The sequence below is a fragment of the Rhinatrema bivittatum genome, chromosome 9 (genome assembly GCF_901001135.1).
Source record: "Rhinatrema bivittatum chromosome 9, aRhiBiv1.1, whole genome shotgun sequence".
NCBI classification, from domain to species: Eukaryota; Metazoa; Chordata; class Amphibia; order Gymnophiona; family Rhinatrematidae; genus Rhinatrema; species Rhinatrema bivittatum.
In genome coordinates, this window is record NC_042623.1 from 86,463,063 (window position 1) to 86,488,989 (window position 25,927).

Sequence of the window (25,927 nt, forward strand, 5' to 3'; positions counted from 1 at the left end):
CAAGGGCACTGCTGCACAAATTCATATACTGAGTGATGTCACAGAAAACTTGTACATTGACTCCGCCTGCAACCAGGAAGGCATAACCCACTCATCTGGATTGGTATAGCAGGATTCAAGGAAAGGAAATTATCAGGTAAAATTGTTTCTCCTTGTTTTGGAGCATTTGGGCACAGAACATTTTGGGGTAGACTTTAAAAGAAGCGTGCGCAGCCTACATGTGTGTGCACTACCCGGCACGCACACATGTATGCCCGATTTTATAACATGCGCAGGCGCGTGCATGTTATAAAATCCAGGGTCGGCGCGCGCCGAGCTGCGCTGCCTTCCCCCGTTCCCCTAACCTGACCTTCCCACCCCTTCCCCTAACCTCCCCCCCCCCCAGTCCTACTCTAAACCCCCCCCCCCCCCGTCCTTTGTCTTACCTTCTTCTGGGCAGGCGCAAGTTCGGCGCCGGCAGGCTGCTGACACGCGATCCTCCGACAGAGCGGCAATGGCCGCTCTGTCGGAGGCCTCTGGCCCCGCCCCACCTCTTTTGTAAAGCCCTGGGACTTACGCGCATCGCCGGACCTTTTTAAAATAGGCCTGGCGCGCGTAACCTTTTTAAAATCCGGCCCTTTATTGTAAATGCGATTAAAGATTTGTTTGAGTTCTGGTTTTAATCATTAGCATTATTTATCAACATATTTTCTTTTGATTCAGAACATCCCTCATGATTGTGTCCAGTAATGGTCAAATTAGTTTGGTGAAACTATTGCTTCAATATGATGCTGACCTGTCAATCAAAGACAACAAAGGATGGACAGCTGATGATTATGCCATTATGAATGGGCATCATGCGTAAGTTTTTTAAATATGTGTACTTTACCATAATTTACATATATAATCAAAGATGTATTGAGCTCATTAAAAGGGTAATTTTCGAACAGCCTGCATACACTAGCAGTAAAGTCTGCTTGTACAAAGTGTATTTTAGAAATGGAGTTGCATAAGTTTGCTTTGAAAATACTTAGGTAATTGACAGAGTTCGTACACACATTCACTCTTGTAAAATTACACTTCCTCTTCAGAGGGTGTAACTTAGGTTATACTTTATGTGCATTCTTCTTTAAATAAAAAAACTTTGTTCCATAGAATGCCTCTCAATGCACGTAGAAGTACATGTGAAACTGTGTTATGCCCAGGTCCATTTTAGAACAGCCATTTACACACACAAACCAGCTTTTATGTGCATAAATGATTTTGAAAATTGGACCTCTAATTGACTGATCATTTAGGAAAGGATTGATGCCCCTTCTATTTAGGGAAGCCTTTGGTAAAGATAGTGGAATTTAGGTAGAGATTTATAGTTTTTCGTCAAGGTATTGACCTCAGCCTAGGAGGCTTTAATTTTTTTTTGTATTGGGGTATTGATACAAGATAGGAGCAGGATTTTGTGTATTTTATGTTGTCCTATGTAATATGATTATTGTTCGTCAGTCTCTGTTTTGATGTATGCTATGAAGTTTATTGATATAGAACATAGTCTTAATCTAAACAAGTAACTATCTTGTTCTTTAACCAGGGACTGAGTATTTTGAGAGTATTGAAAATGGCTCTCCATTCTAGATGGTTTGTTTGAAGCATTCTTTTAATTGGTGACCATGTTCTTTGAGACCAGCGAATGTTGAAATGAACTCCTGCTTGTTGGAACTGAGGTTGGTAAAAATAGTGATCTTTTAGGTTCACATGATTTAACCACCAGGTTAAAGAATTGATGAGAGTGGTAGATATTTGGATTTTGTTGGTATGTTGGTACCATTGAGCTGGTCTCATGGCAAGGTGTTTAAAAGCGGTGACATAGATTGTTGTTGCCATGTGTCCTAACAATTTTATAATTAGGCAGTCATTTTTCTTTGCCTTAAGATCATCAGAATTATGGATATCAAAGCACTTACTCTGCATTGAGGAATAAAGGTTTTCTCTTGTAGTGTAAACAGGTGGGCTCCTATAAAGTCTATAACATGATATGGCTCTATATTTGATTTTGGGAAATTTATGATGAAATAGAGATTGAACGGTTTCTATCATATGAAGTATGGAGGAACAAGCTTGATCTGATCTAAGCCAGTCATCTAGGTAGGGAAAAACAAATACATCATTTTGTTTTAGATCAGTAGCTACTACTGCAAGGTAATTTGTGAAGACCACATGGGCCGCTGAAAAGCCAAACAGGAGAACTTGATGCTGATAGTGATCATTCCCTATGGTAAACATAGAAATTTCCTGGAATTTTTGTTAATCTGGATGTGTGTGTGTAAGCTTCTTTGAGATCTAAGTTGAGGCCAGATGTTGGTCTCTAATTGAATGATGAATACTTGATCCTGAACTTTTCCTTTTTTAGATGCTTTTTGAGGTTTCAGAGATCCAAAATGAGACGAAGTCCTCTTGACTTGTTTGGAATTAGGTTTCTACCACAAGTGCTTGCTGTGTTCCTTTCTTGGGTTGATAGCTCTTGTTATATAAATTTTGGTATATACAGAGGATTTAATTTGTGTTTCGCATATTGACTTTATATGAGATTTAATTGCACATTTATTGGTGGCCAACTTTGTACCATGCAGAGGTTGTCAGCTTTTTTTCAGTTAGAAATTCATTATACATGCTCAGAAGAGCTACATTGGTCTTTCTGAGCTCTGAGAGAGCTTTCCATCTCTGAGCTGTTAAATAGGGTCACCCACTTGTGTGACTGATTTGTCTTGGTGTCTATGAAGAACATCTGTTATAGGTCAACAACTTTGCTATTCCAAAAGGTAATTTATTTAATTTTATTCTAAAAATATAGAATTACTTGGTTTGAATCACCAGCTGAAAATCCCATTCAACTGCGTTTTTACAAAAGGGTTGTTGAGCATGAAATATCAAGAGGCAGGGCCAACACATTTACAGCCTGATAAGGGTTTTTAGATCTAATGTTTTCCAGGCCAATAGCCCTAGTTGGGTAGTTTTTATACTGTGCTTGGAATAAAGATATTTATTTAGAGGATAATTTTGTAACTGCCCATATTGGTTTTAAAGCAAGTGAGTACTTTTAACCTGCAGCTTTACACCAGCTTTTAAAGGGAAAATATACACATTCATTTCTGTTGAACATCATCCCTCCAAAACTATCTCCACATATTTATATCTGCTAATGTATGCACGTAGTTTTGTTGGGAAAAAATATGTGCATACTTTTGAAAATGCAAAAATGTGGCTGTAATTCCAAACTCCATCCACAAGAATGCCTTTTCATACTGCAGGCAAAAATACATTCATACAGTTTCTGTGTGTACTTTTACCCACTTATTTGGCAGGCAATTTTCAAAAAGCCCATTTCCACAAGTAAAGCAATGTTGTCCCTACCAAAATAACTTTATTTTTAATGTTAAATTCCATTTTTTCAGCCCTTCAAAGCCTTTAGGTACTTGTAGGTATTTCCCTGTCCCCAGAGGGCTCACAATCCTAAGTCTGTACCTGAGGCAATGGAGGGTAAAGTGACTTGCCCAAGGTCACAAGGAACAGGAGTAGGAATAGAACCCTGGTTTCACTGGTCTGTAACTCACTGCTCTAAGCACTAAACTGCTACTCCAGTCTTTTGAAGATTACCCTCTTAATTGGCATATGTTGTATGTTTTGGACTGGATACTTGTTATTCATCTCTCTTATACCAGTGTAGCGGTCAGTTTGGCTCGTTTCCTCGGTGGGTCCTGAATTCAGGTGAAATAAAAAGGATTAAGGCTAATCAGGTAGCAAAACAATTTCTAGAAATATAGCTGTGTTTTCCAGTTAGTGGATTGTCTAAGAAAGGCAGAAGCAATATAAAAATAGGTATGTAAAAATGAGAACAGTTTATTGAGCTCAGCTATATAAGGTTGAGCTGGTAACAAAAAACACAACCCAAGAAAAAGGTAATGCACCTTTTAAATTTAAATATGTAGATTATATATGACAGGGCAAGCACAAAACCTTGTTGGCTTTCCTTTCTTTTGTTAATGTGAGTCCATCTCTCTAGCCCAGTGGCTTGTAGCTACAGTGAGGCAATATACGTTTTACATAAAATGATAACACCCCCACCTCCCTTCGATTTTCTTGGTGGAAATATCTTCAAAGGAGAGGCAGAACAAAAGAATACAAATCGCATAATATGGTGCTAAAAAACTGACTCTCTTGCAGCAGCAGATATCTGAGCTGCTATAGTAAAGATCCCCAGGAAGCTCTTCTTATGCAAATCCAAAAAAATCTATAATGATACTTCATGTCCCAAGCAGATAACCGATCACGAAGGAGTAGCTTGTAACTTTAATTTATAAGACCACAAAGGGGTGAGTAGCTCTGCTTATTCTGACTATATCATATTTAAGAAGAGATTCCTCTTGCAAAAAAAAAAAAAGCCTGTAATGTTTTAATCCAAAGATCCTTTAGGTTTTAAATTTCTGGAACTTGAATTTATATGAATTCTGTACCTAATGTTCTCTACTGGCATTGCAACAGATTTAATAGGAAAACTGCATATAGGGACCCTTACTTTTCAATATATTTATAAATGATCCATATTAGGTGCTACAACCCAAGAAAGAGATCTAGGTGTCATAGTGGATAACACATTGAAATCGTCGGTTCAATGTGCTGCGGCAGTCAAAAAAGCAAACAGAATGTTGGGAATTATTAGAAAGGGAATGGTGAATAAAACAGAAAATGTCATAATGCCTCTGTATCGCTCCATGGTGAGTCCGCACCTTGATTACCGTGTACAATTGTAGTCACCGAATCTCAAAAAAGATATAATTGCGATGGAGAAGGTACAGAGAAGGGCTACCAAAATAAGGGGAATGGAACAGCTCCCCTATGAGGAAAGACTAAAGAGGTTAGGACTTTTCAGCTTGGAGAAGAGACGGCTGAGGGGGGATATGTTAGAGGTGTTTAAAATCATGAGAGGTCTAGAACAGGTAGATGTGAATCGGTTATTTACTCTTTCGGATAATAGAAAGACTAGGGGGCACGCCATGAAGTTAGCGTGTGGCACATTTAAAACTAATCGGAGAAAGTTCTTTTACACTCAACGCACAATTAAACTCTGGAATTTGTTGCCAGAGGATGTGGTTAGTGCAGTTAGTATAGCTGTGTTTAAAAAAGGATTGGATAAGTTATTGGAGGAGAAGTCCATTACCTGCTATTAATTTAATTGACTTAGAGAATAGCCACTGCTATTACTAGCAACGGTAACATGGAATAGACTTAGTTTTTGGGTACTTGCCAGGCTCTTATGGCCTGGATTGGCCACTGTTGGAAACAGGATGCTGGGCTTGATGGACCCTTGGTCTGACCCAGTATGGCATGTTCTTATCTTATAGATTAAAGGCTGGTATACTATCAGCATAGATTGGTGGACCTTTTGATTGGGTAAATTCTCCATTGCAGAAGTCAGCTGTGTGTCTCACTAAAATCTACATACAGCATTGCCTTTTCCTTTTAGTTCAACCAAGTATTCAAAGAAGACCTTAATCTGTGGCACAATTAAAAAACTTTGTACCAGTTAGCTCCATGTCATTCTCAAATAAGATTTATAGTTCCAGTTTGTGCTCTCTAAATATTTTGGAGTTTAAAACTGATGTGTCTTCATGTGTGAAGCTGAACAAGAGTTAGCTATTTGGATACTTATCTAGTGTGATGTGGACAGAATAGATTTTATAATGTACAGGAGTCCTGAACTAGATGAATATTCCACATCTGAATCTCCAAAAGTAACTGTCAAACATCACTATGAAACAGAAGTTGCATTTATACTAAATTTTTCTAGAGGGGTTATGCTCAGCATGAAATTGAGCATTATCTGTCACTACAGAATTAGAGCAAGACCCCTGTTTCACATAATGTACAGGAGTTGATTTCTGTGCAGCAGAGTAATATTCCCTGAACCGGGATAAATATTATATTTGGAGCATGAGAAAAAAAAAAACGCTGCACACTGAATATCTTCAGATATTCATTTTACATGGTTGAGGAATTTTGTGGAATTTAGATTAGATTATTTTCCTATGGGATAAATTGCATTTATTTCTAGTTCTGTTCAGTTTTACCTATTTAGCTCATGGTAGATTACAAATTTGTATTCAGAGCAGACATGTTAAGATATATAACTATAAAAACAACTGTTAGCAAAGAGATGTGTAACCTGAAACAGGCTATCTTTTCAAGTGTATACATTAAATCTCTCAAAGGAGAGTAAGATAAGAAAATAGAAAAGATGTCTGTATTTTTGCACTCTCCTTTTGTTTTTCAAGTTTTTTAGCTGGGCCTGTCTGTAAGGTTTGCAGTACAGGAGAAAGAAGCATTTTTACAAGAAATTGTATGATCTGATATCCTTGCCAGCTGCATTGTGTAAAGTGCTCATTTGTATCTATGGGGGTGGGAAGCTTCATACATCAGACCTTTCATGTTAGCTTGAAAAAAAATCTCAGCTGTTGCTTCAAGTTTCTAAGACCTACATCGCTATTGTTATATTTTATTTCCTCTGTAGTTGTTCTCATCTCATTATTGAGCATGGATCAAAAAAGAAGCCAAATCAGGCCTCTCCCTATTATGCCACTTGCAAGACAAAAGGCATGTTGATGTTTAGCAGTCCAGGGAAAGTCACAGATGTTGTATTTACATTGGGTGGACCTGCTATGGATAAAGAAGGTAGGATTCTTAAGAATAAAGAGACCTATTTTGTATATGTTTCTCTCTTTGATATCTGTTTTGTCTCCATGAGGAGATATTCTGGGACAAATCATCCTTGATCCATTTTTTGGTGCTGATTGAAGTCAGTTATTTACTCCTCAAAATTTTACAAGATATTGGATTTTGGGCAGAAGTGATTCGATTGCTTAAAAACATGTTTAAAATCTGTAGAGAAGTTCATTCTCACAATGAACCAGTCTTAATCTGTTTATTTGCAGGCTGAAAACTAGAAGCACTTTTCTCTATGGTTTTATTCTATCTCCCCCTTCAAGGCATATTGTTTGTAATACCATGCATCTTAATTTGGTCTTTAACTTTAGCCATGCATATCACAATCTTAATGAGATTTATATAAGTTTTTATTATCCAAGCTGTGCTTTTGCTTGTCCAACTACTACTGAATCAGCAGAGCCGATGAAGTTAATTTAACATTGGGACATGACAATTTATGATCATTAAGTATAAACATTTTGGCATCAGTTTAGTTTTTGATTTGAAAACAAGCCAACCTTTATGTCAGAGCTTTCCAAAGTGTGTGTCGCCTGAGGTGTGCCGGTGTGTCGCGCAAGCCCGGTGCACGTGACACACCGGCAAGTGGGAGCCAATGCGGCCGCTGGTGGAGCTCATCCCACTGGCGAATGAGCAGCGAAGAATCGTTGTGCTGTGTGCCGCAGACACACAGCCGGAAGATCGGTAAGGCTGTGGTGAGTTCACGTCACCACGGCTCGAAGAAAAAGGGCACGTCTAAATGTGCAGGTGCTCCGCCTCCTTCCTGCCCACGCGGCCCCGGAAGAAAAATGTTGCCGGAGCCGCACGGGTAGGAAGGAGATGAAGCAGCCGCGTGCAGAAGAGGAGCCACGTTGTTGCAGCGGGCGAGAAGAGGCCCAGTAGCAGGGCCCCCACCGCGGATCGGATCGGCCCGAGAAGATCAGGGCCGCTGCAGAGCCGATCCTGCAGCGACCCGTGAAGAGGAGGCCCAGAGGTAAGAGAGAGGCTAAGGGCCCGTAGAGTGCGTGTATTAGCTGAGTTGAGAGATTGGGTGCCTGTATGAGCTGAATTGAGAGATTGTGTGCGTGTATGAGATGAGTTGAGAGATTGGGTGCCTGTGTGAGTTGAGAGATTGGGTGTGGGAGTGAGGATCTCAATGTTTGCAGAGACAGCATGTGAGAGCCTGTGTGTGTGTGTGAGAGAGAGACAGCATGTGACAGTGAGAGCCTGTGCATGAGCAAGACAGCATGTGGGAGTGAGAGAGAGCCTGGGTGTGTGAGAGTCAGACAGCATGTGCAAGAGGGAGACTGTGTATGAATGATTGTATGAGAGAGAGAGCATGTGAGAGTGAGAGCCTGTGTGTGTGTGAGAGAGAGAGAAAGCATGTGAGAATGAGAACCTGACTGTATGTTTGAGGGAAGAAGATAGATGGAGAGAAAAGAAATAGAAAAAAAGACAATATGAAATGAATTGGCAAAAAAATAAGAAAGGGGAGGTGGAACAAAAAAGCCTGGGACCAACCAATTAGAAAACTAAGATCAGACAGCAAAGGTAAAAAAAAGAAGAAGAAATAAATTACTTTTTACTGATTGGCACATGTAATCTTTGTTAATGTCAAGAGTAGCACTTTCTCTATGCGGATCTCACAATGTACGAGATCAGCATGGAGGAACTGGAAACCCACAGGGCCTGCACAGAGGAGGCAGCAGAATGGGCTTCAGTGCCAATAGCAGCAATCAGCGCCTCCCCCAATAGCCATTCGGCATCAGTGGCAGCAGAGGAATGAGAGAGGCTCCGAGGTTGCTGGCAAAAGAAAGAGAGGGGTTCTGCCTTTAGTGTGTGCATGTGTATGAATGGGTGCCTGCCTGGGGGTGTATGTGTGTGAATGGATGGGTACCTGCCTGGGGGATGGTGAGGGAGTGGTGTGAAAATGAATGGGAGCCTGCCTGGGGGTCAGTTTTAGTGTGTGAGAATGACTGGGAGCTTGCCTGGGTGTGTGTGTTTGTGTGAGAATGATTGGGAACTTGCCTGGGTGTGTGTGTTTGTGTGAGAATGATTGGGAACTTGCCTGGGTGTGTGTGTTTGTGTGTATGTGAGGGAGCCAGAGAGAGTGTGTATGAGAAAATCCAGGGGAGTAAGAGTTTGTGTGTGGGGTGTGTGTGGAGGGGGAGAGAGTGTCTTAGAGCCTGAGAGTGTGTCAGTGTCTGTGAGAGCGAGAGGTTATGGTGGGTATAAAAGCATGAATGTGTATGTATGTGACAGTGTATGTGTGAGAGAGAATAGACATGTGAGTCTGTGTGAGAGAGGATAACCTCTGGGAAATTGTAAAAAATGTATATGATTTTAATTAATAGAAATTCTATTTATCAGTAGTTTTAAAATATTCTTTTATTAGTATGGTTTTACTATTATAACTGATGCTTTATGTTTCTTGATTTTGTTTGTTTTATGAGGAATGGTGGTTCTGTTTTTCCATTGTTAATACACAGAGTCTGGCTTCTTGGAGTTTCCATTTCAGTTTTTGTCTAATTTGTGCTCCTTTATTTTGTATTCTGTATTTGGTGAGGGTCTGTCTCTGGTCTGTGTGTGTGACCATGATGAGAGATTCTGCTAGCATAGGGATCTATAGCAATCGGGTTTGTTTTGTTTCCTCAGTAGGTGGTGTATTGGTATTCTAGGACCCAGTGTAATATTTACCCATGCTTTTTCACAGGTAGGGTTATTGTTGTTTGAGTCCTTGGTGTTATTACTGTTATGTTACAATGGGATTGCAGTATAGATTTTGAGTGTCTTTTTTGCGAGGTTTTATTTTAGTTCACAATGTGCCTGGCAGTGGAAGGTGTTTGTGCTGCTGTTACTGTGAGGTGACACCAGCATTTGAAAATATATTTTAGTATGATGAGCTGTAAGGGAAACATCCAAGCTCCATTGTTTGGGGGAATTTCAGTGGATGCACAGAGTTACAGAACTGGAGGTGCAGGATTTATATTGACATTCTGTCCCTTCCTATAAATTCCAGATTTCACTCTCATAGCCTCATTCAACTAATTCTATATGGCTATCAAATAATTATATAGTGTGAAACTGGCCAGCTTTTTAAAATTATGCAGAAGACCCTTTGGACTTTTTTATTAACACCAAATATTCAAAAGCTGTGTTCATCCCATCAAGCTCATATATCTCATTAAAGAGGTAAATTGAATAACACAATAACTTTGTTTTATTATTGTTACTCATAAATTATAACAATAACATTAATCTTGGAATATTATATATTTTTAATATAAACGAAAGGTTTTCACAAGATATGTTGTGTCGTGAAACATTTTATTATGTATATATTTAAGGAAACATACATAAATTGTCGAAATACATTTCGTTCATTTAACCTTTAACCTCCGGTTTGCTTGTAGACTAATTACTGTGTCCCGAAATTATGTTTGTCTAAAAAGTGTGTCACCAACATGAAAAGTTTGGAAAGCTCTGGTTTAGGGGGTACCTCAGGGCTTGTCTCTGTCAGCAACCCTCTTCAATTTATATATGTTACCTCTATGTAAATTGTTAACTGGATTAGGGATTATACATTATATTTATGCTGACATTGTACAGATGCTTATACCAGTAATGGATTCTATAGAAAATACTTTGAGACTTCTGGAGTTATATATGTCGTCTTCTATTAAACAACTGCTTGCACACATGAAACTAGCACTGAACCATCAAAAGACCGAAATAGTGTTTTTATGTAACAACTAGACCACAATATGACTATGACTTATAGAAATGGCCAGTCTGATTTTAATTTAGGTAACTTTGCAAGGGATCTCAGGGTAGTTTTAGATAGTGAGTTAAATATGAAGAAAGCCATTAGTAATATGATTAGAGACTGTTTTAACAAGTTACACATTTTAAAGAAATTAAAACCTCTTTTGCATTTTAATGATTTTAGGAATGTGTTACATTGATCTTTTCAAAGATACATTATTGCAAAGCTCTCTTGTTGGGCCTTCTCCTCAGTACTATTAGACTGCTTCAATTACTGCAGAAAGCGGCAGTAAGAGCCCTAACTGGAAAAAAAAATGTATGATCATATTACTCCAGTTTTGATGGATTTGCATTGGCTGCTGATTACATATAGAATAGAGTACAAAGTCCTATGTTTAATACACAAATCATTGTGGGGTGGATTTTAAGAGCCCTGCCCTAAATCCGCCTAAATCCGGGCGGATTTAGGCGAGCAGGGCCCTGCGCGCCGGTGCGCCTATTTTACATAGGCCTACCGGCACGCGCAGAGCCCCGGGACTCGCGTAAGTCCCAGGGTTTTCTGAGGGGGCGTGTCGGGGGGGCGGGCCCGATCCGCGCTGCGTTTTCGGGGCGTGTCGGGAGCGTTTCAGGGGCGGGCCCGGGGGCGTGGTTACGGCCCGGGGCAGTCCGGGGGCATGGCCACGCCCTCCGGACCCGCCCCCAGGTCGCGTCCCGGGGCGCTAGCGGCCCGCTGGCGTGCGGGGATTTACGTCTCCCTCTGGGAGGCGTAAATCCCCCGACAAAGGTAAGGGGGGGGGGTTTAGACAGGGCCGGGTGGGTGGGTTAGGTAGGGGAAGGGAGGGGAAGGTGAGGGGAGGGCAAAAGAAAGTTCCCTCCGAGGCCGCTCCGATTTCGGAGCGGCCTCGGAGGGAATGGGGGTAGGCTGCGCGGCTCGGCGCGCACCGGCTATACGGAATCGATAGCCTTGCGCGCGCCGATCCAGGATTTTAGCGGATACGCGCGGCTATGCGGTATCTACTAAAATCCCGCGTACTTTTGCTGGCGCATCAGGCGCCAGCAAAAGTACGCCAAATCGCGCGGTTTGAAAATCTACCCCAATATAGTGATAAAATAGAATGGTTAAATGCATCTTTACGTATCCATATTCCACAACATAACCTACAGTCAGTAAATAAAGGTTTTCTGACTATTCCATTGTTCAGGTCTCCCCATCTAAATAAAGTGAGGGATAGAGTGTTATCTTTGGCTGAACGTAAATTATGGAACTCGATGGAATTAAGATTACAGTCTAACTTTCATACTTTCAAGAAAGATTTTAAAACTTGGTTATTTAGAAAGCTTGATTTTATTTTTATTTGTTTTAATTTTATCTGTATTGTATTGTATTTTAAATTTATTTAAATGTTTTATAATTTAGATTTCATGTGATTTTAATTATATTTCTGCTGTAAACCGGTATGATTGTTACCAGAATATCAGTATACAAAACAAAAAAAATAAATATTTCTAATATTTTAAGTTTGAATATTTAAATACATAGTATGTTATTTTTTATCTAAAACTTGTGAAATGGCCATAATCTCTAAGTTCAAGATATCCAATGCTTTGTTTACAAGGGTGTAATTATCAGTGAAGTAATAGCGTTTTTAAGAATGGTGATAAAAAAAAATCTATGCTCTGCCTAAATATTATAAACTGTGACAAGGCTTACTTAAAAAGAGAAGCATGCTGAATATTTTCAAATAAAGGAAACTTATTCTTAAGTCTCCTTCTGCCCCCTCCCTACAGCAAACCCTAGTTTACTGGTATGCTCAGTTTTTGTATTGCCTTTCTGTATTGGATCATTGCATATACCAAGTTTATTTTTCCCCCCCAGTTGACTAATTCATGAAGTGTCATACTACAATGTTTATGACATCAGTCACATATGTAGTGAGCTGTAATATTGTAGACTTCAGACTGTAAGATTATAGGATGAGTGAGCATTAAGGTGATTGAAAAAACACAAAAAAAATAGGATATTGGGAAGAAAATATAGAAAAGGGCATTTTAGATTGTTGTTTTCCTAGGTATTTGATAGGTTCCATTTTTAGCTTGTGTAATGTCAGTCAATTTAGTATCATATTTAAATTGCCCCATTTAAAGTACTCAAAAAGTCAGATCAGTTATTACCGTAATCCTTTTTATGTTTATAGTTTTACTACACACATTTTTTAAGAATTGTATATTTCTTAAAAGATAAACATCACCAATATTAGTACTTAAGGGTCACATGAACTGTCCCATTAAGTCAAAGGAACTTTTTCCAAATTCTGAGAATTAAAGTTCATTTGCCACTCAGTAGCCTTTGAGTTATTGGGCCAACCACCTCCATTTCCTTTTACCAGTTGTACAAAAAGACAACTCTCCTTCTGCAATCTTGAGTGACTGGTCCTTCAGCCAGAAGATTTCTACTCTTCTTAGTCTTCCAGTTTTTATTTTTGTCCAGGGTAGGCATTTTTGTCATTTTAAAGATCTATTTTCTTTTTTGACAGAGTTCTTCATGTCAACCTCATTGCAGGCCTTCCTTCAGTCCATTTACATCTGTGATTGTTAGAGTTCTCAAATCTTGTCACAAATTTAAGAGAGAACAACCAAAGAGAAAAACGGCTAACAAACATAAATGAGGCGGAAGAGACACAGGATAGATACAACATTGCAAGAAGTATTTATTTCTTAGTTGGTAGGTGGTGGTAAGCTTATTATTTAAATATATTGTAGGTTTTTATTGTTTTTTTAATAACTATCCCTAGTTCTATTTGTCCTTAATATATTTGAGGATATTGTTCAGGCAATTAAGTGGTGGTAAATTTCTGGGAGCAAGTCCATAACCAATTGACTAGATTTGTTGTTTGAGCAGCTTACCATAGTCTGTTTAAACTTTATCTCCACTATAAAACCCTTCTTCCCAAAACCAGTGAGGCAATCTTCACAGTTTTGGGGAGAAACAGCTTATTCTTTTTTTCTAGAATAGAGTTTAAAGTAGTAGACATTTGGTTATTGTGCTGTGGCTGTGAGGTAGCATTCTTCAGAGATACTTTTTGGTGTTGCCCTATCTATGCTCACCTCTCTGAACTGAAGATGGAGTTTGTATGACTAGCAGCTAGGTTGATTAGGATTTGGATACCTTCTCCCACCAAAGATTCACTAAGCATGCTAAGGGCAAGGAACAGATTAAATATGGTGGACTTTATAAGGATGAGAAAAGTGAGTTGATACATAGAACACATTGTATTACCCAACTCCTTCATGGCCTTGGTAAGTGATTGATTGTCCTAAGGTGAAAAAAGTGAAGGGAGGCTCCACAGGGAAGATTATCTACAGAATGTAGTAGAGGATCCAAAGAAGGAGGAAAATGTTTGTCAGAAGACTTGCTTTGGGAGCAAGAAAAGGAGAAAATGGAGTTAATACAGGGCCACTAGGAAGCTGACAAAGTTAGCCTGATAAACTTAACCAGCTAACTTGGTTGGGATATTCAGTGGGACTCTGTCCCACTGAATATAGCTGGCTATGTCAAAGTTAGTAGGATACGTTTATCTGGCTAACTTTAGGGCTGTTCTCAACCTGTCTGAAAGTTATCTAAGTTAGCTGGATAATGCTGAAAATCAGTTATCTGGCTAACTTATCTCTGCCCTAAAATGCCCCGGAATACCTCCAACATATCCCAATAAGTTTTATCCAGCTAAGTTCTTAGTTGAATCTACTCAGATAAGTTGGAAGCTTTGAGATAGGCAGGAAAAAAACAGGGTTTGTCTGGCTGAGTCCCAACTCAGTTGCCCAGAGCTCTTTCAATATGGACCTCAAGGTGTTTAAGTGCCTGCCAGGCGCTCTGGCACCAAGCATTACAAAGTTCACCCATAAGATTGCTAGGAGAGCTTGACACTTTGTTTCTACTTTGGAATAAAAGACTTGGTGATAGAAGAAGTTATGGGAATGTAGGAAAAAGTTCATGGAGCTGTAATAGTGTTTGAGGCTTTTTCTGATCCTGTTTATGCCTTTGGAAGACAGGATACACTGCATCAAAAAGTTAAATGCATAATTGAAAGACTAATGCAAGGAAGAGGGATATGACTTCATTAAGGACTAAGGCTCCATCTGGAGGGTTACAGGAATATTCAGGTGAGATGACCTGCATCCTCTGGATCCTCTAAGCATTTACAGGCCGATACAATACAGTATGCTCCGACGGAGCGCACTGTTTACCTGCCCTTGGACGCGCGTTTTCCCTTACCCCTTATTCAGTAAGGGGAGGAAAATGCGCGCCCAACGTGCGGCACCTAATAGCGCCCTCAACATGCAAATGCATGTTGATGGCCCTATTAGGTATGCCCGCGCGATACAGTAAGAAAAATGTGCAGCCAAGCCGCACATTTTACTTTAAGAAATTAGCACCTACCCAAAGGTAGGCGCTAGTTTCTGCCGGCACCGGGAAAGTGCACAGAAAAGCAGTGAAAACTGTTTTTCTGTGCACCCTCCGACTTAATATCATGGCGATATTAAGTCGGAGGTCCCGGAGAGTAAAAAAAAGTTAAAAAAATAAATAAAAATAAAATAAAAATTTAAAATGGGCCGGCAGCTGTCGGGCCGAAAACCGGACGCTCAGTTTTGCCGGCGTCTGGTTTCCGAGCCCATGACTGTCAGTGGGCTTGAGAACCGACGCCGGCAAAATTGAGCGTCGGCTGTCAAACCTGCTGACAGCCGCCGCTCCGGGTCAAAAGGAGGCGCTAGGGACGCACTAGTGTCCCTAGCACCTCCTTTTGCCCGTTTCTACCGCACCACCTAATTTAAATACTGTATCACGCGCACAGGCGAGTGACCTGTGTGCGCGCCGGGAGAGCGGGCGTTCATCCGCTCTCCCACGGACTTTACTGAATCGGCCTGTTAGATCCTACATTAGCAAGAGTTTCAACTAACTGGAAATGGTGCTGATGGAGGGTGTACATATGAATGATGTGAACCAAGCTTACCCTGTAGCTATGTCTGGAAATGATGAAGAGAATAAGGAGGGTTAATATTAGGAAACAGAGGGAAGCTAGGATACAAAGAAGCAATTTCAGAAGCGCATGCACACCCATTGAAATTTGGCTATTAAAATTCCAGGTAGGGAGATCTAATGGTAGCATCTGGCCTGGATATTTTGGTAGATATACCAGAATATGCTCTTAAGAAAGAAAATAGGGAGGAGAGGGTTTTTACATGAAAAATATATAATGATAAAGATATAAGTAATAGAAATGAAATATGGGATCAGCTGTATTCAGGGTGTTCATAAACAGTATTACAGAGGGTTAATGGGGAAGTATTCCCATCTCAGATACATGCTTTTCCATTGGCAAGTTACAAAGTGTAGAGCATGCATAACTAAAATGATTTAATAATAAATAATAAAACAGTAACATCTGGGGACATTATCCAGAAGTTTTAGCCCCAAATCATTTAACATAAAAAGCCATAAATAAGTATAAGAAATTACTAAGATTTTCTTGCAATAGTGCATCTCAGAGTAAGCTGGTTTCAATGTCTTTTGGAAGTAAGCCTCTAAGTGTGTGTCAGGGCTGAAACCTCAGGGATAGTAGAAAAATATTTAGGATTTGAGAGAGCTTGAGTAGTGGACTAAAATATATGGCATTACTTATTTAATGAAAAAATAAAAGTGTAGAATCATGCATTCTGAGCATAGAAACCCAAAAGATCACTACATTGTGGGGAGTGTGATATACTGATTGAACAGAATCAAGATCAAGGAGGGATCTTATCTTGTAATCTTAAAGTTGTCAAACAGTGTGACAAGGGAATAGGAAGGACCAGTAGAATTCTATAGTGCATCTGGGAGTAGAATAACTATCATTAAAAAAGTGGTAATACTTCTGTACAGATCACTGGTATGATTTTATCTGGCATGCTGTGTCTATTTCTAGAAGCTGCATTTCCCAAGGGATATAGATAAAATAAATGCAGTACAGGAGAGAACTAGCAAAGTGTTGCAGAAACTGTACTGTAAGGCCTGCGAGGCAAGACTAAAGGCTAACTATGTATACCCTGAAGGAGAGAAGGCAGAGGTAGGATATGTTAGAGGCATTCAAATATTTCCCGAGTAAAAGTAATGTAATAATGTGGTTCAAATATAATAGGTTTTGTATTAAAATGTAAGTTTGCCAGTTAAAATAATTAAAGCCAGTTAAAATAATTTCAGTTAAAACCCATTAAAAATACTTTATTCTCTGTCGAGAGGCAGGCATGTGTTATCTGATGGCACCAACAAAGAACCATTGTTCAGAACTCAGTAAAGACTTTATTGAGCTTGCGCAGGAGTTCCTGTGCATGCACTTTGCCTCATAAAACCCTCATTTTTTTTGTCCAAGCTGTGAGACAGATGTATTCCTATCTCTCTCTTAAATGTTTTTGTTTTTTTGGCTTAGTTCTACTTTTACTGCGTGTTGCTGCTGCTGTATTTCTGCTGCTGCCTCAGCATCCCTTCAAACAGAAGTTTTAAGTTCATAAAAAAAAAAGATTCAGATGAGTATGGAAAGCCCAAAGCCAAAAAAAAAAGTCTAGAGTCAGCTGCTTCATGGCCTGCATCTGTGGGCGCTAGATGTTCATCTTGGATACATACTCCATTTGCTGTTGCTGATTAGGCCTGGACCCTGACTCCTTCAATTGCTACAGCTGTGGTCAGATGTCCCCTAGTGAGCAGCAACACTGCGCCTAGAAGATGAAGGCCAGATGCCCCCTAGTGAGCAGTAACACTGCGCCTAGAAGATGGAGGCCAGATGCCCCCTAGTGAGCAGTAACACTGCGCCTAGAAGATGGAGGCCTTAAGAAAAGTGTCAGCAGGTAAAAGCCCAAAGTCTCAACACAAGGCTGAGTGAGCAGTGGCGCTACTCCTTATCCAGGAGTGAGGCATCATTGGACTGTTGGCATAGCAAATCAAGATTGGAATCTTTTCCCTTTCATTCTGCAAGTATGAGAAATCCCCCCCCCCCCCCCCCCACAGCTACAGTGGCACCAGTCCCCAGATTTGTCTTGGGTAAGGGACTAAATATGGTGTGGAAGTCTGTGGCACCAGATGAGGCACCAAGAATAGCACAGGAAGGATGTGAGGGAGCCCCTTCAGAACCCATCCCCCTCAGATTCGAAGAAAAGATCTGTGCTTTCAGTGCAGGGCTCCACCAGATGGCGTCGAGGAGGGGCCTACTCAGTGCAGATCACATCATTCTTCACAGAAAGGAAGATCCCCATGGTACTGAGCCATTTACTTTGCCCAGGATCAACCAGGGTACCATCTGTGTCATCAGGTGCAGAGCTCGCATTGTAAGGCACAGTCATCACACTTGGTACTGCATGCCAAGTTGCTATCAATTGTGCCGGAGCAGAGTGCTTTGGTGGATAAGCCTATGCACCAAAGTTCTATGGCAAGGAGAGAGACATTGCTGATGCTGTTCGTGGTTCAAGATGTCATTCTGGAGTTGTTGACACAATTGGTGTGGAGCACCTCCGAGATAGCCACTGCCATAGCAAATACACCTGCTATGGCACCATTCCTCTTCTGCTTTGTAGGTAGCTCTTAGGTTAAGTTGATCTGTGTTTTTGAAGAGGATGGCTCTCCTTCATCTTTGACACCCAGCCAATGGGTTCCCAGCTATCAGAACTAGTGAAGAATTTGTTTGCCTTCTTAAGCCCTAAAATTAGAAACTCTCCTTTCTGTAAGCAAGTTTAGGGGTGAGGGACCTGTCTGCTCCAGGACACTTCCAGTTGCCTTCCCACCTTACTTCACTATCCTAAGTCAGGAAAAAGACAATGTGTTCTCCTCAGAAATAGACTTTTATTTTTCAGTTTTGGCAGGACTTAGCATTTAGAAGGTGATAATCATTCCTGTCTTTAACATCCTGGCCACTAAGCACTAGTTTACTCTAAAGAAAGTTGTGTACCATGGGTGGTTGCAAACATGCCATAAACCTTAGCCTGCTTAATATATTAATACTTATGGCTAACTTACTTACCCCTGGTCCCAACGTCAGGCAAGAACCCTCTGTTCACCTTTGAAGCAGATCTGGCTGGAGGTCTGGAGAATGAGGGCAAGGGAGAAGGCTTGCTTCCTGGACTTGGTACTGACAGAGCTGGCAGGCAGTCCGGGAAGGAGACTTGCTTCTGGCTCTGGTACTTACCGGGCTGTCTGGGGCTTGCTCTTGCTCCTTGCTGTCTCAGACCCTGTGTCACTCTCTGAACCTGAGCAGGGTGTCTCCTCTCTCCAGTCTCCTGCCCACACCTAGTCTTCTCCCTCCTCGATATCAGGGGGTGCTGGTCTGCTTCGGACTCCCCTTTCGCTCTTCTGGTTCCTTTTCTTTCAGGGGTCCCTCCTCTGGTTTCAGGGTTGCTTTTCTGGTTTCACTCTATTTTCTCCTTATTTGCCCCCCCCCCTCGTCTTATACTTTCCAGCTAATAAATTTGCATAAGCTCACACGGTGGGTGGAGGGTCTTTGCTGCATTGATAACATTTTCCTTAATAACCTGCAGATGTCTGTACAGGTTGACAGTGGGTGAAATAACTTGCTAATAAAGGCGATTAAAGTGCTTTGGTGATTCTATATAACTTTACGTTATTGGGTGAGTTGTAAACATTTTTTTTAATTTAATTTACTTCTAGCATTCTGATCATCAGTTTAATGATTTAAGACTGGTTTCAGTTTCATTTTCATTTGCATTTTAGAAGACAGAGATTAAATGAATTAAGTGCTGTGGTATTTGGCAGTATTGTTTATATGCTTGAAGATTTAGAATTTCTCCCTTTATTCTTCTGTAAGTAACACAATTATACATTTCGAATCAGTAAGAATATTTTCATTTACTTTTACATTTTCTATTATTATAGTTTGTTGTGTGATTTCCTTTCCTTATTTAGAAAGAAGGTTATGAATCAAACATACCTAATGTACAGGTGGCACGGTGCCACATCGAGAACTATCCACCTTAACCAGATGAGATTTTCTGCTTTAAAACTTCTTCAAAAAATCCTTGATTCAAGCCCATTGGTAGCTTAATGCTATGCATATAAATAATTCTAGTTAAAAAAGCCCCCTGAAGGAGCTGAAGCACAGCGAAACAATGGCTTCTATTGGGGAACATTTTGGAATTTTTGTATGGTGTATTTGCATTTGTATTTATGAGTAGCTTTGTACTTGTGATACATTTTAATTTGTGATGTGTGGGAGTGTTTTAGGTAGATATGTGTAGATGTAAGGTATGAGTGTGATAGTTTTTAACGTTATGTTTTGTATTTAAATATTTTCCATAGATAAGCAGCTGAATTAGCCATGCTGTCTGGGTACGTCCTCCGTGCCACTAGGTGATGGAGCTCTCCAAGATCACCCAAAGTATTTTGGTGAGGTGATCCTTCTTGTATGTTCCCTTGCCAACTCGAAGCTCCTCAGTCTGTCTTTTTCCACGCGACTGACTGCATGCGGAGCTCTTCTCTCCTGTGAGGAAAAAGATTTGTGAGGAAAAATACTGACAAAAAAAAAATAAAAAATTGGCAGGTTACCACAAGGATCGCTTCCAGCTTACTATGCCTCGTCCAGGCTTTAAGTTTTGCGATTTGTGGAAAAATTATGTCTGTAACTGACAGACATCAATTTTGTTACCTCTGCCTGAGTCCCAGGCATGACCAAGCAAATTGCAGGGACTGCGGACCCATGTCCCCACAGGCGCAGCATGAAAGAGCTGCACGTATCACCCAACTCAGAGAAGATGCATCGGTCTCTTACGCCCCCTCTGAGGCTTCAGCTAGGTCGTCTCCGGGATCGAAGATGAAACCAAAGGCCCAATCCCATAGAAGGGCCAGTTTTACGGACCCTCCAGGTCCAAAACAACTGAAAAAGCTGCGACTCCCATCGACGCAAAGCACGGGAGATGAGCAATGGACGCAATCTGCATCGAAAGCGTCGGAACATCGAAGCATTGACCCATCTACGGCGCACAGAAGCATCGAAGCAAAACTGACGTACAGACGCTCCGCATTAGCTGAGCAGCGACAATGCTGCGTCGAAACCGAAGTTAACCGGCGCATTACCGATGCAACCCGGCGCACAGCCCTTTCAACTGACGCTGCTGACGCAGCCTTTGAAAAAACACAAGAAACATCCAACTGGGCACAAAAGAAGTAGAAGTCCTTCACCATTGTTAGTCCTGGACTTGGAGGATAATCCGCCCCCTCCACGACTATCAGGATCCTCTTCTCCTTCTTCTGAAGTTTTCTCTGGGCTGTTTGCGGCTTCTAATACCGCAGCAGTTCCGGATTGCAGGATCCACTTCATTCAAAAATTATCTGCCCACTGAGGGACGTCGGCCACCCAAGAGGACCGGACACAGACATCCTCCAGGAGGCTCTATCACAGTCTGTCCGACGACCGTATTCGAAGCCACCACCTACTTCAACATCGGCCTCCGAATCTATTTCACAAATTACGAATATCTTGTCTCAATTTTTAGTCAGTAGAGCAGAAACACCAGCCACTCCTTACTGAACCGTTGGAGACACCTTTATCGCATAAACCGGGTCCAGTGCCAAAAGTTCAGCCTAGGAGGCCCTTGCCTCCACCCAGGGATTCCCCCAGCTCATCTTCTTCCCCAGGGTCCTCAACAAGTTACCCATCTGATCCACAAGAACTGCTACCGGAGCCAGTTTCCCCTACGGAGGATCTCACGTACTCTCAATTTTTAGAGAAGGTGGGTCAATGACTGGATGTATAAACTAGAAAGATACTGGACCCTAGGCAAGAAATGTTTGGAATCCTCAAAACTTTCGACACTCCAGCTGAACCCACAGCACTTCCCTCTCATCCAGTGCTAGAATCAGTGATGGAAATGACCTGAGACTCTCTGTTCTCCACGACACCAACCTTGAGGAAAACAGACCTAAAGTATAGAATGCGAGATTCACCGTTCTGTACAAATGTCCAACTTCCGCATGCATCGGTTGTCGTCGAGTCAGCCATTCAAATAACCCACCAGGAAAAGATAACAAATCTCTAGACGACTTTCCAAAAAAGCTTTCCAGTCAGGAATTCTAAATGCAAAAATTCAAAATCACCAATTTTACATAGCTCAATATCTATTCCAGTGTCTACAGGCCTTAAAACCCATTTTACAACAGGGTTCTGAAAATAACACTCCTCCCCAAGAATTTTACAATATGGAGGAAGGCTTTCGGCACCTCGTGCATTCTATTTACGAGGGATTTGAAATGTCCAGAAAGACTATGGCTAATGCCATAGCAGCGAGACAGCTGGCATGGTTGAGGGCAAGCTCCATAAGAGATGATGTACATGATAAACTTGCTAACCTCCCCTGTCGACCAGACAACCTGTTCGGGGACAGACTCACCAAAACCGTCGCAAAATTGAAAGAACAAAAGTTAGCAGTGTTATCATTAACACAGCGTAACACCTCATCCTCTCGATGGCATTTCGGCTCGTATAAGAAATCTTACCCTAGGCGCACATATCGCCCTTACACCACTTACAGTCCTCAGCAATATCAAACGATATTGCCAGCAACCAGCAGCCAGCAACCTTACCAGCAACAAGCTTCACACCAATGCCCTCGCGCTCCCCACCAACTACGCCAATCCGCAGACCCCCAACCACCTAAAAGTCAACAAAGTTTTTAGGAGTAACCCGAACACCACTACCAACCCAGAAAGTAGGAGGATGGCTGTCCCACTTTCTTTCAGAATGGAGCAACATAACATCGGATTTATGGGTCCTCACTATAATAAGGGATGGTTGCTCTCTCAACTTCGCATCCCCTCCATCTCTCCTGCATCCAGTTGTCACCAAACATAAAGGTGTTCATCAGGAAATTCTTCTTCAAGAAGTCAACCAACTACTTCAGCAACAATGTATGTGGGAGGTACCTCAAGCCCGATATCAGAAGGGGTTCTGTTCACAATACTTCCTCATCCCCCAAAAATCTGGAGGGCTTCGACTAATTCTGGACCTATGCTCCCTCAACAAGCACAAACAGAGAGAGAAATTCAAAATGACTTCTCTCAAATCCATTCTTCCTTTCCTACAACCCAAGGACTGGATGTGCTCCCTAGATTTGAAGGATGCATATGCCCACATACCAATGCATCCCAAATTTTGGCATTACTTCTGTTTTCAAGCGGAAAAGAGACATTTTCAGTACGAAGTTCTTCCGTTCAGACTCTCTTCCGCCCTCAGAGTCTTCACAAAATGTCTAGCGGTAGTGGTGGCAGACCTCCGTCGACAGGGGATTCAGATATTTCCTTATCTCGATGATTGGCTGTTAGTGGCCCCCCAATCCTTCTCTCCTGTGTGAAAATTTAGTTCGCACGATCAATTGCCTGGACAATTTGGGACTCCTAATAAACTACGAAAAGTCAAATTTTCAACCTACCCATACGTTGCAGTTCATCGGAGCTTATATAGACACCATTCAAGACAGAGCTTTCCTGCCACAGCCTCGAGCACTAACTCTATTAGACCTCACGACAGCTTCAGCCCGTCAAATTTTAACCATACTGGGTCCTATGGCAGCATGTACCCATGTTGTTCCACACATGCGACTACATATCCATCACCTACAATGGGGCCTAAAGAATCAGTGGTCTCAGTTCCTAAGCCCACTGTCTGTTCCAGTGAAGCTGACAACCAGCATGAAAATAGACCTTAGCTGGTGTTTAACCCACCAGCATTGACAGAGGGTTCACCGCTAAGACCCCCTCACCATCAACTAGTACTTACCACAGATGCCTCTTTTTTTTTCTTTTGAAAGCCTCAAGGTTTCTAGGGCTGTATGATTGAAAATTTTTTTTTTTTGCTTGATAGCCCACAGGACTTAGTGATGTGCCCATCCATTTATATTAGCTTTTATAGTGAAATTAGTATAAGAGCTCCCTTCTCATGCCTGGTTATTAGTAGAAAGGCAGAAAAGAGAGTGCATTGTGCAGAGAGCTCCTGATTTTGACCACCTGCAGCTCTCACTTGAGAGCTTGGTGGCTAAAGTCCTCACTGCAGTGGGTTTATTTCTGTAAGTAAAACATAGCGGCTTCCACATGATCAGGAATTTGAAAAGTAAAACCAGGCTGGTCAGCGGGTTTACTAATCTAGGATGCTGATTTTTCAGGATTCTCTGCTTAAATTTTGTAGAATGGCAAGTAAGAATTTATGCAGTATATCTTTCATGATAAGCATGATAATTTTCTCTCCTGCATTTATGATGGGGATAATTGTGTGCATTGAGGTTGCAGGTATTCTTACTTTTGAGCTGATATTTTGTCACGTGCATAGCTACTTATGTATCGTGATCATTTACTTTTACTGAAAACATAACTTTTCAAGATTTGGGTTATTTTTGAAGAACAGTAGTGTTTTCCCATCAATTCCTTTGCACGTTACTTTTTGAATTCTTTGCTGACAGCAGATTCATGGTTTGAAAGCTACATAGCGGAAGCATTTTCTTTTCTACTTCCATAGTATTCTTATGATGCTTTTATCTCAACATCTTCTTATTGTCCTCTACCTGGCTCCCTTCTGTCTGGTGCAGGTATCATTCTGTTCCATCATCAGATATTAATAGCAAGCATAGTTATTCCTTTGTAGCTTATGTCCATTGTCTCCTATTTTAGGATTTATTTTAAGGCTTTAAGTTCTGGGGGTGATTTTCAAAGATGTGCCCATAATTTGGTTTTATGCATGTAAATGACTGTATGAAAAAACACTGTGAATGAATGAGTTGCACACACTTTTTACATTGCAATCAGAACTGGAGCAGAGTCTTTACTCATGTGCATGCCTTTTAGTGCCCTCTGAAGAAGAGGTATAACTTTATGTAAGTGAATGTGTGTGCATATTCAGCCACTTATTCGAGTATTTTCAAAGTGAACTTATGCTTGTAAGTTTGCTTTGAAAATACTCTGTAAAATCCACGTGCACAATGTACTTGCAGACTTTACTGTTGTGTGGGCTGTTTACAAATTACCCTCCCTATCTCTCCTACAACCTTTTCACCTGTATCCATTATTGGGTTTTGGTCTCCATATTCCTTTTTTTTTTTTCCTGCTGAGAGAATTTGGAGTATAGTGACTTGATTTTTCATTATTTGTGTTTGGATATAGCATTACTGGCTTATTTGACCTTCAGCCCTGCTTTCAGGAGATTTCCTCGTTTAGAGCTTTTTGTAAGCATGGGGAATGGGCTGGGGGGAACACAGTGAGCAAGGAGATGGGGAATGGAGTGAAAGCAGAGGTGGTATGTTGCCCCGTAGGGTGAAGGTGGTTTATCATAACCAGTTGGTTGGGGCAGCTAAGATGCATCAGTATGGACGTGGGGATAAGGGAGAGGCATTGTTACAGGGGTAGAGTGCCTCAGAAGAAGGCACATTAGCGTGAGGGAAATGGAACAGAAACTTGTTACCTTGAGGGAAAGACGTGGAGAAGGCGAATTAGAGAGGGCAGTGGGCAGCCTTTATGGTTTTGTAAGTGGGATAAATTTGAAGTCAGGCCTTTTTGCTCAGCAACATGCAAATTATAAGGGAAACATTTATTTTTCCTCTGGATCCTGAAAATTTTGATTGTACCCAAGGTTTCAACATAGGTTTCTACCCTTGCGTTTCCTCCTCATATGCACTCAATCCTCTGTTGATCCTGCCCTGGAGCAGAGTGTGCTCTCTGTGAGATTGCACGTGGAGATGCACGTGAAGGTGTGCCAGCACCTCAAGAGTGTAAACCTTGTGTAGTCACTTAAAGGTTTTTTTGATGGAATTCTTGAGGGGTGGGGATGTGAAAAGATCATGAGGGTTGGCAGGGGAGCTGGAGGACATGAGGATGGTGGAGGGAACATTGCAATATTTGGAGAGAGGTTGGTGTTGGTGATATTGATGGGAAAGATGGAAAGAAGGGGGAGAAGCATATGGGGGAGGCATGTGCAAGCCACAACATTCACTTTGCTCCTGCACTCAGTCCTGGCTGCATGTGCAGTGTTTTTCTTTCAGTACCTTAATAAGTGGATAGTGGAAATGAATGATAAGCTGCAGTGCTAGGTTTGAAACAGAGTATCAAGTTATAGATCTGTAAACTTGGAAAGCTTCTTAGGGTAGCTAGCACATAATAGGCCAAGTGGCCTGTAACTTTGAATGTACAGATATGTTACCTTTTTGGAGAGTAAGGATTACAAATAAATAATGCCCTATGTTGTTGTGGCCTCTATACCTATTGTTAATTTCCAAAACCAAACATTCAGTGCTTGGGAAATTGAACTGGAAAATCAAGTCTTCCATTTTCCACAGAAAAAATACAGCACCAACAGTGATAGTAAATGCCAGTTTGTCACAGTTCTTTTCTGCAGGATATTCGTCTGTGAGTGAGAGGGTAATT

The 25,927-nt window shown here is 41.2% G+C and overlaps 1 protein-coding gene across 1 annotated transcript in view; it reads left to right on the forward strand.

Moving 5' to 3' along the window:
• LOC115099561 (ankyrin repeat domain-containing protein 26-like) overlaps positions 1–25,927 on the forward strand; it is a 462,251-nt gene that overhangs the window by 117,608 nt on the left and 318,716 nt on the right. The window contains 2 exon segments of the mRNA XM_029617295.1: positions 703–840; positions 6,539–6,699. Of these exon segments, the coding sequence (XP_029473155.1) occupies positions 703–840; positions 6,539–6,699 (299 nt within the window).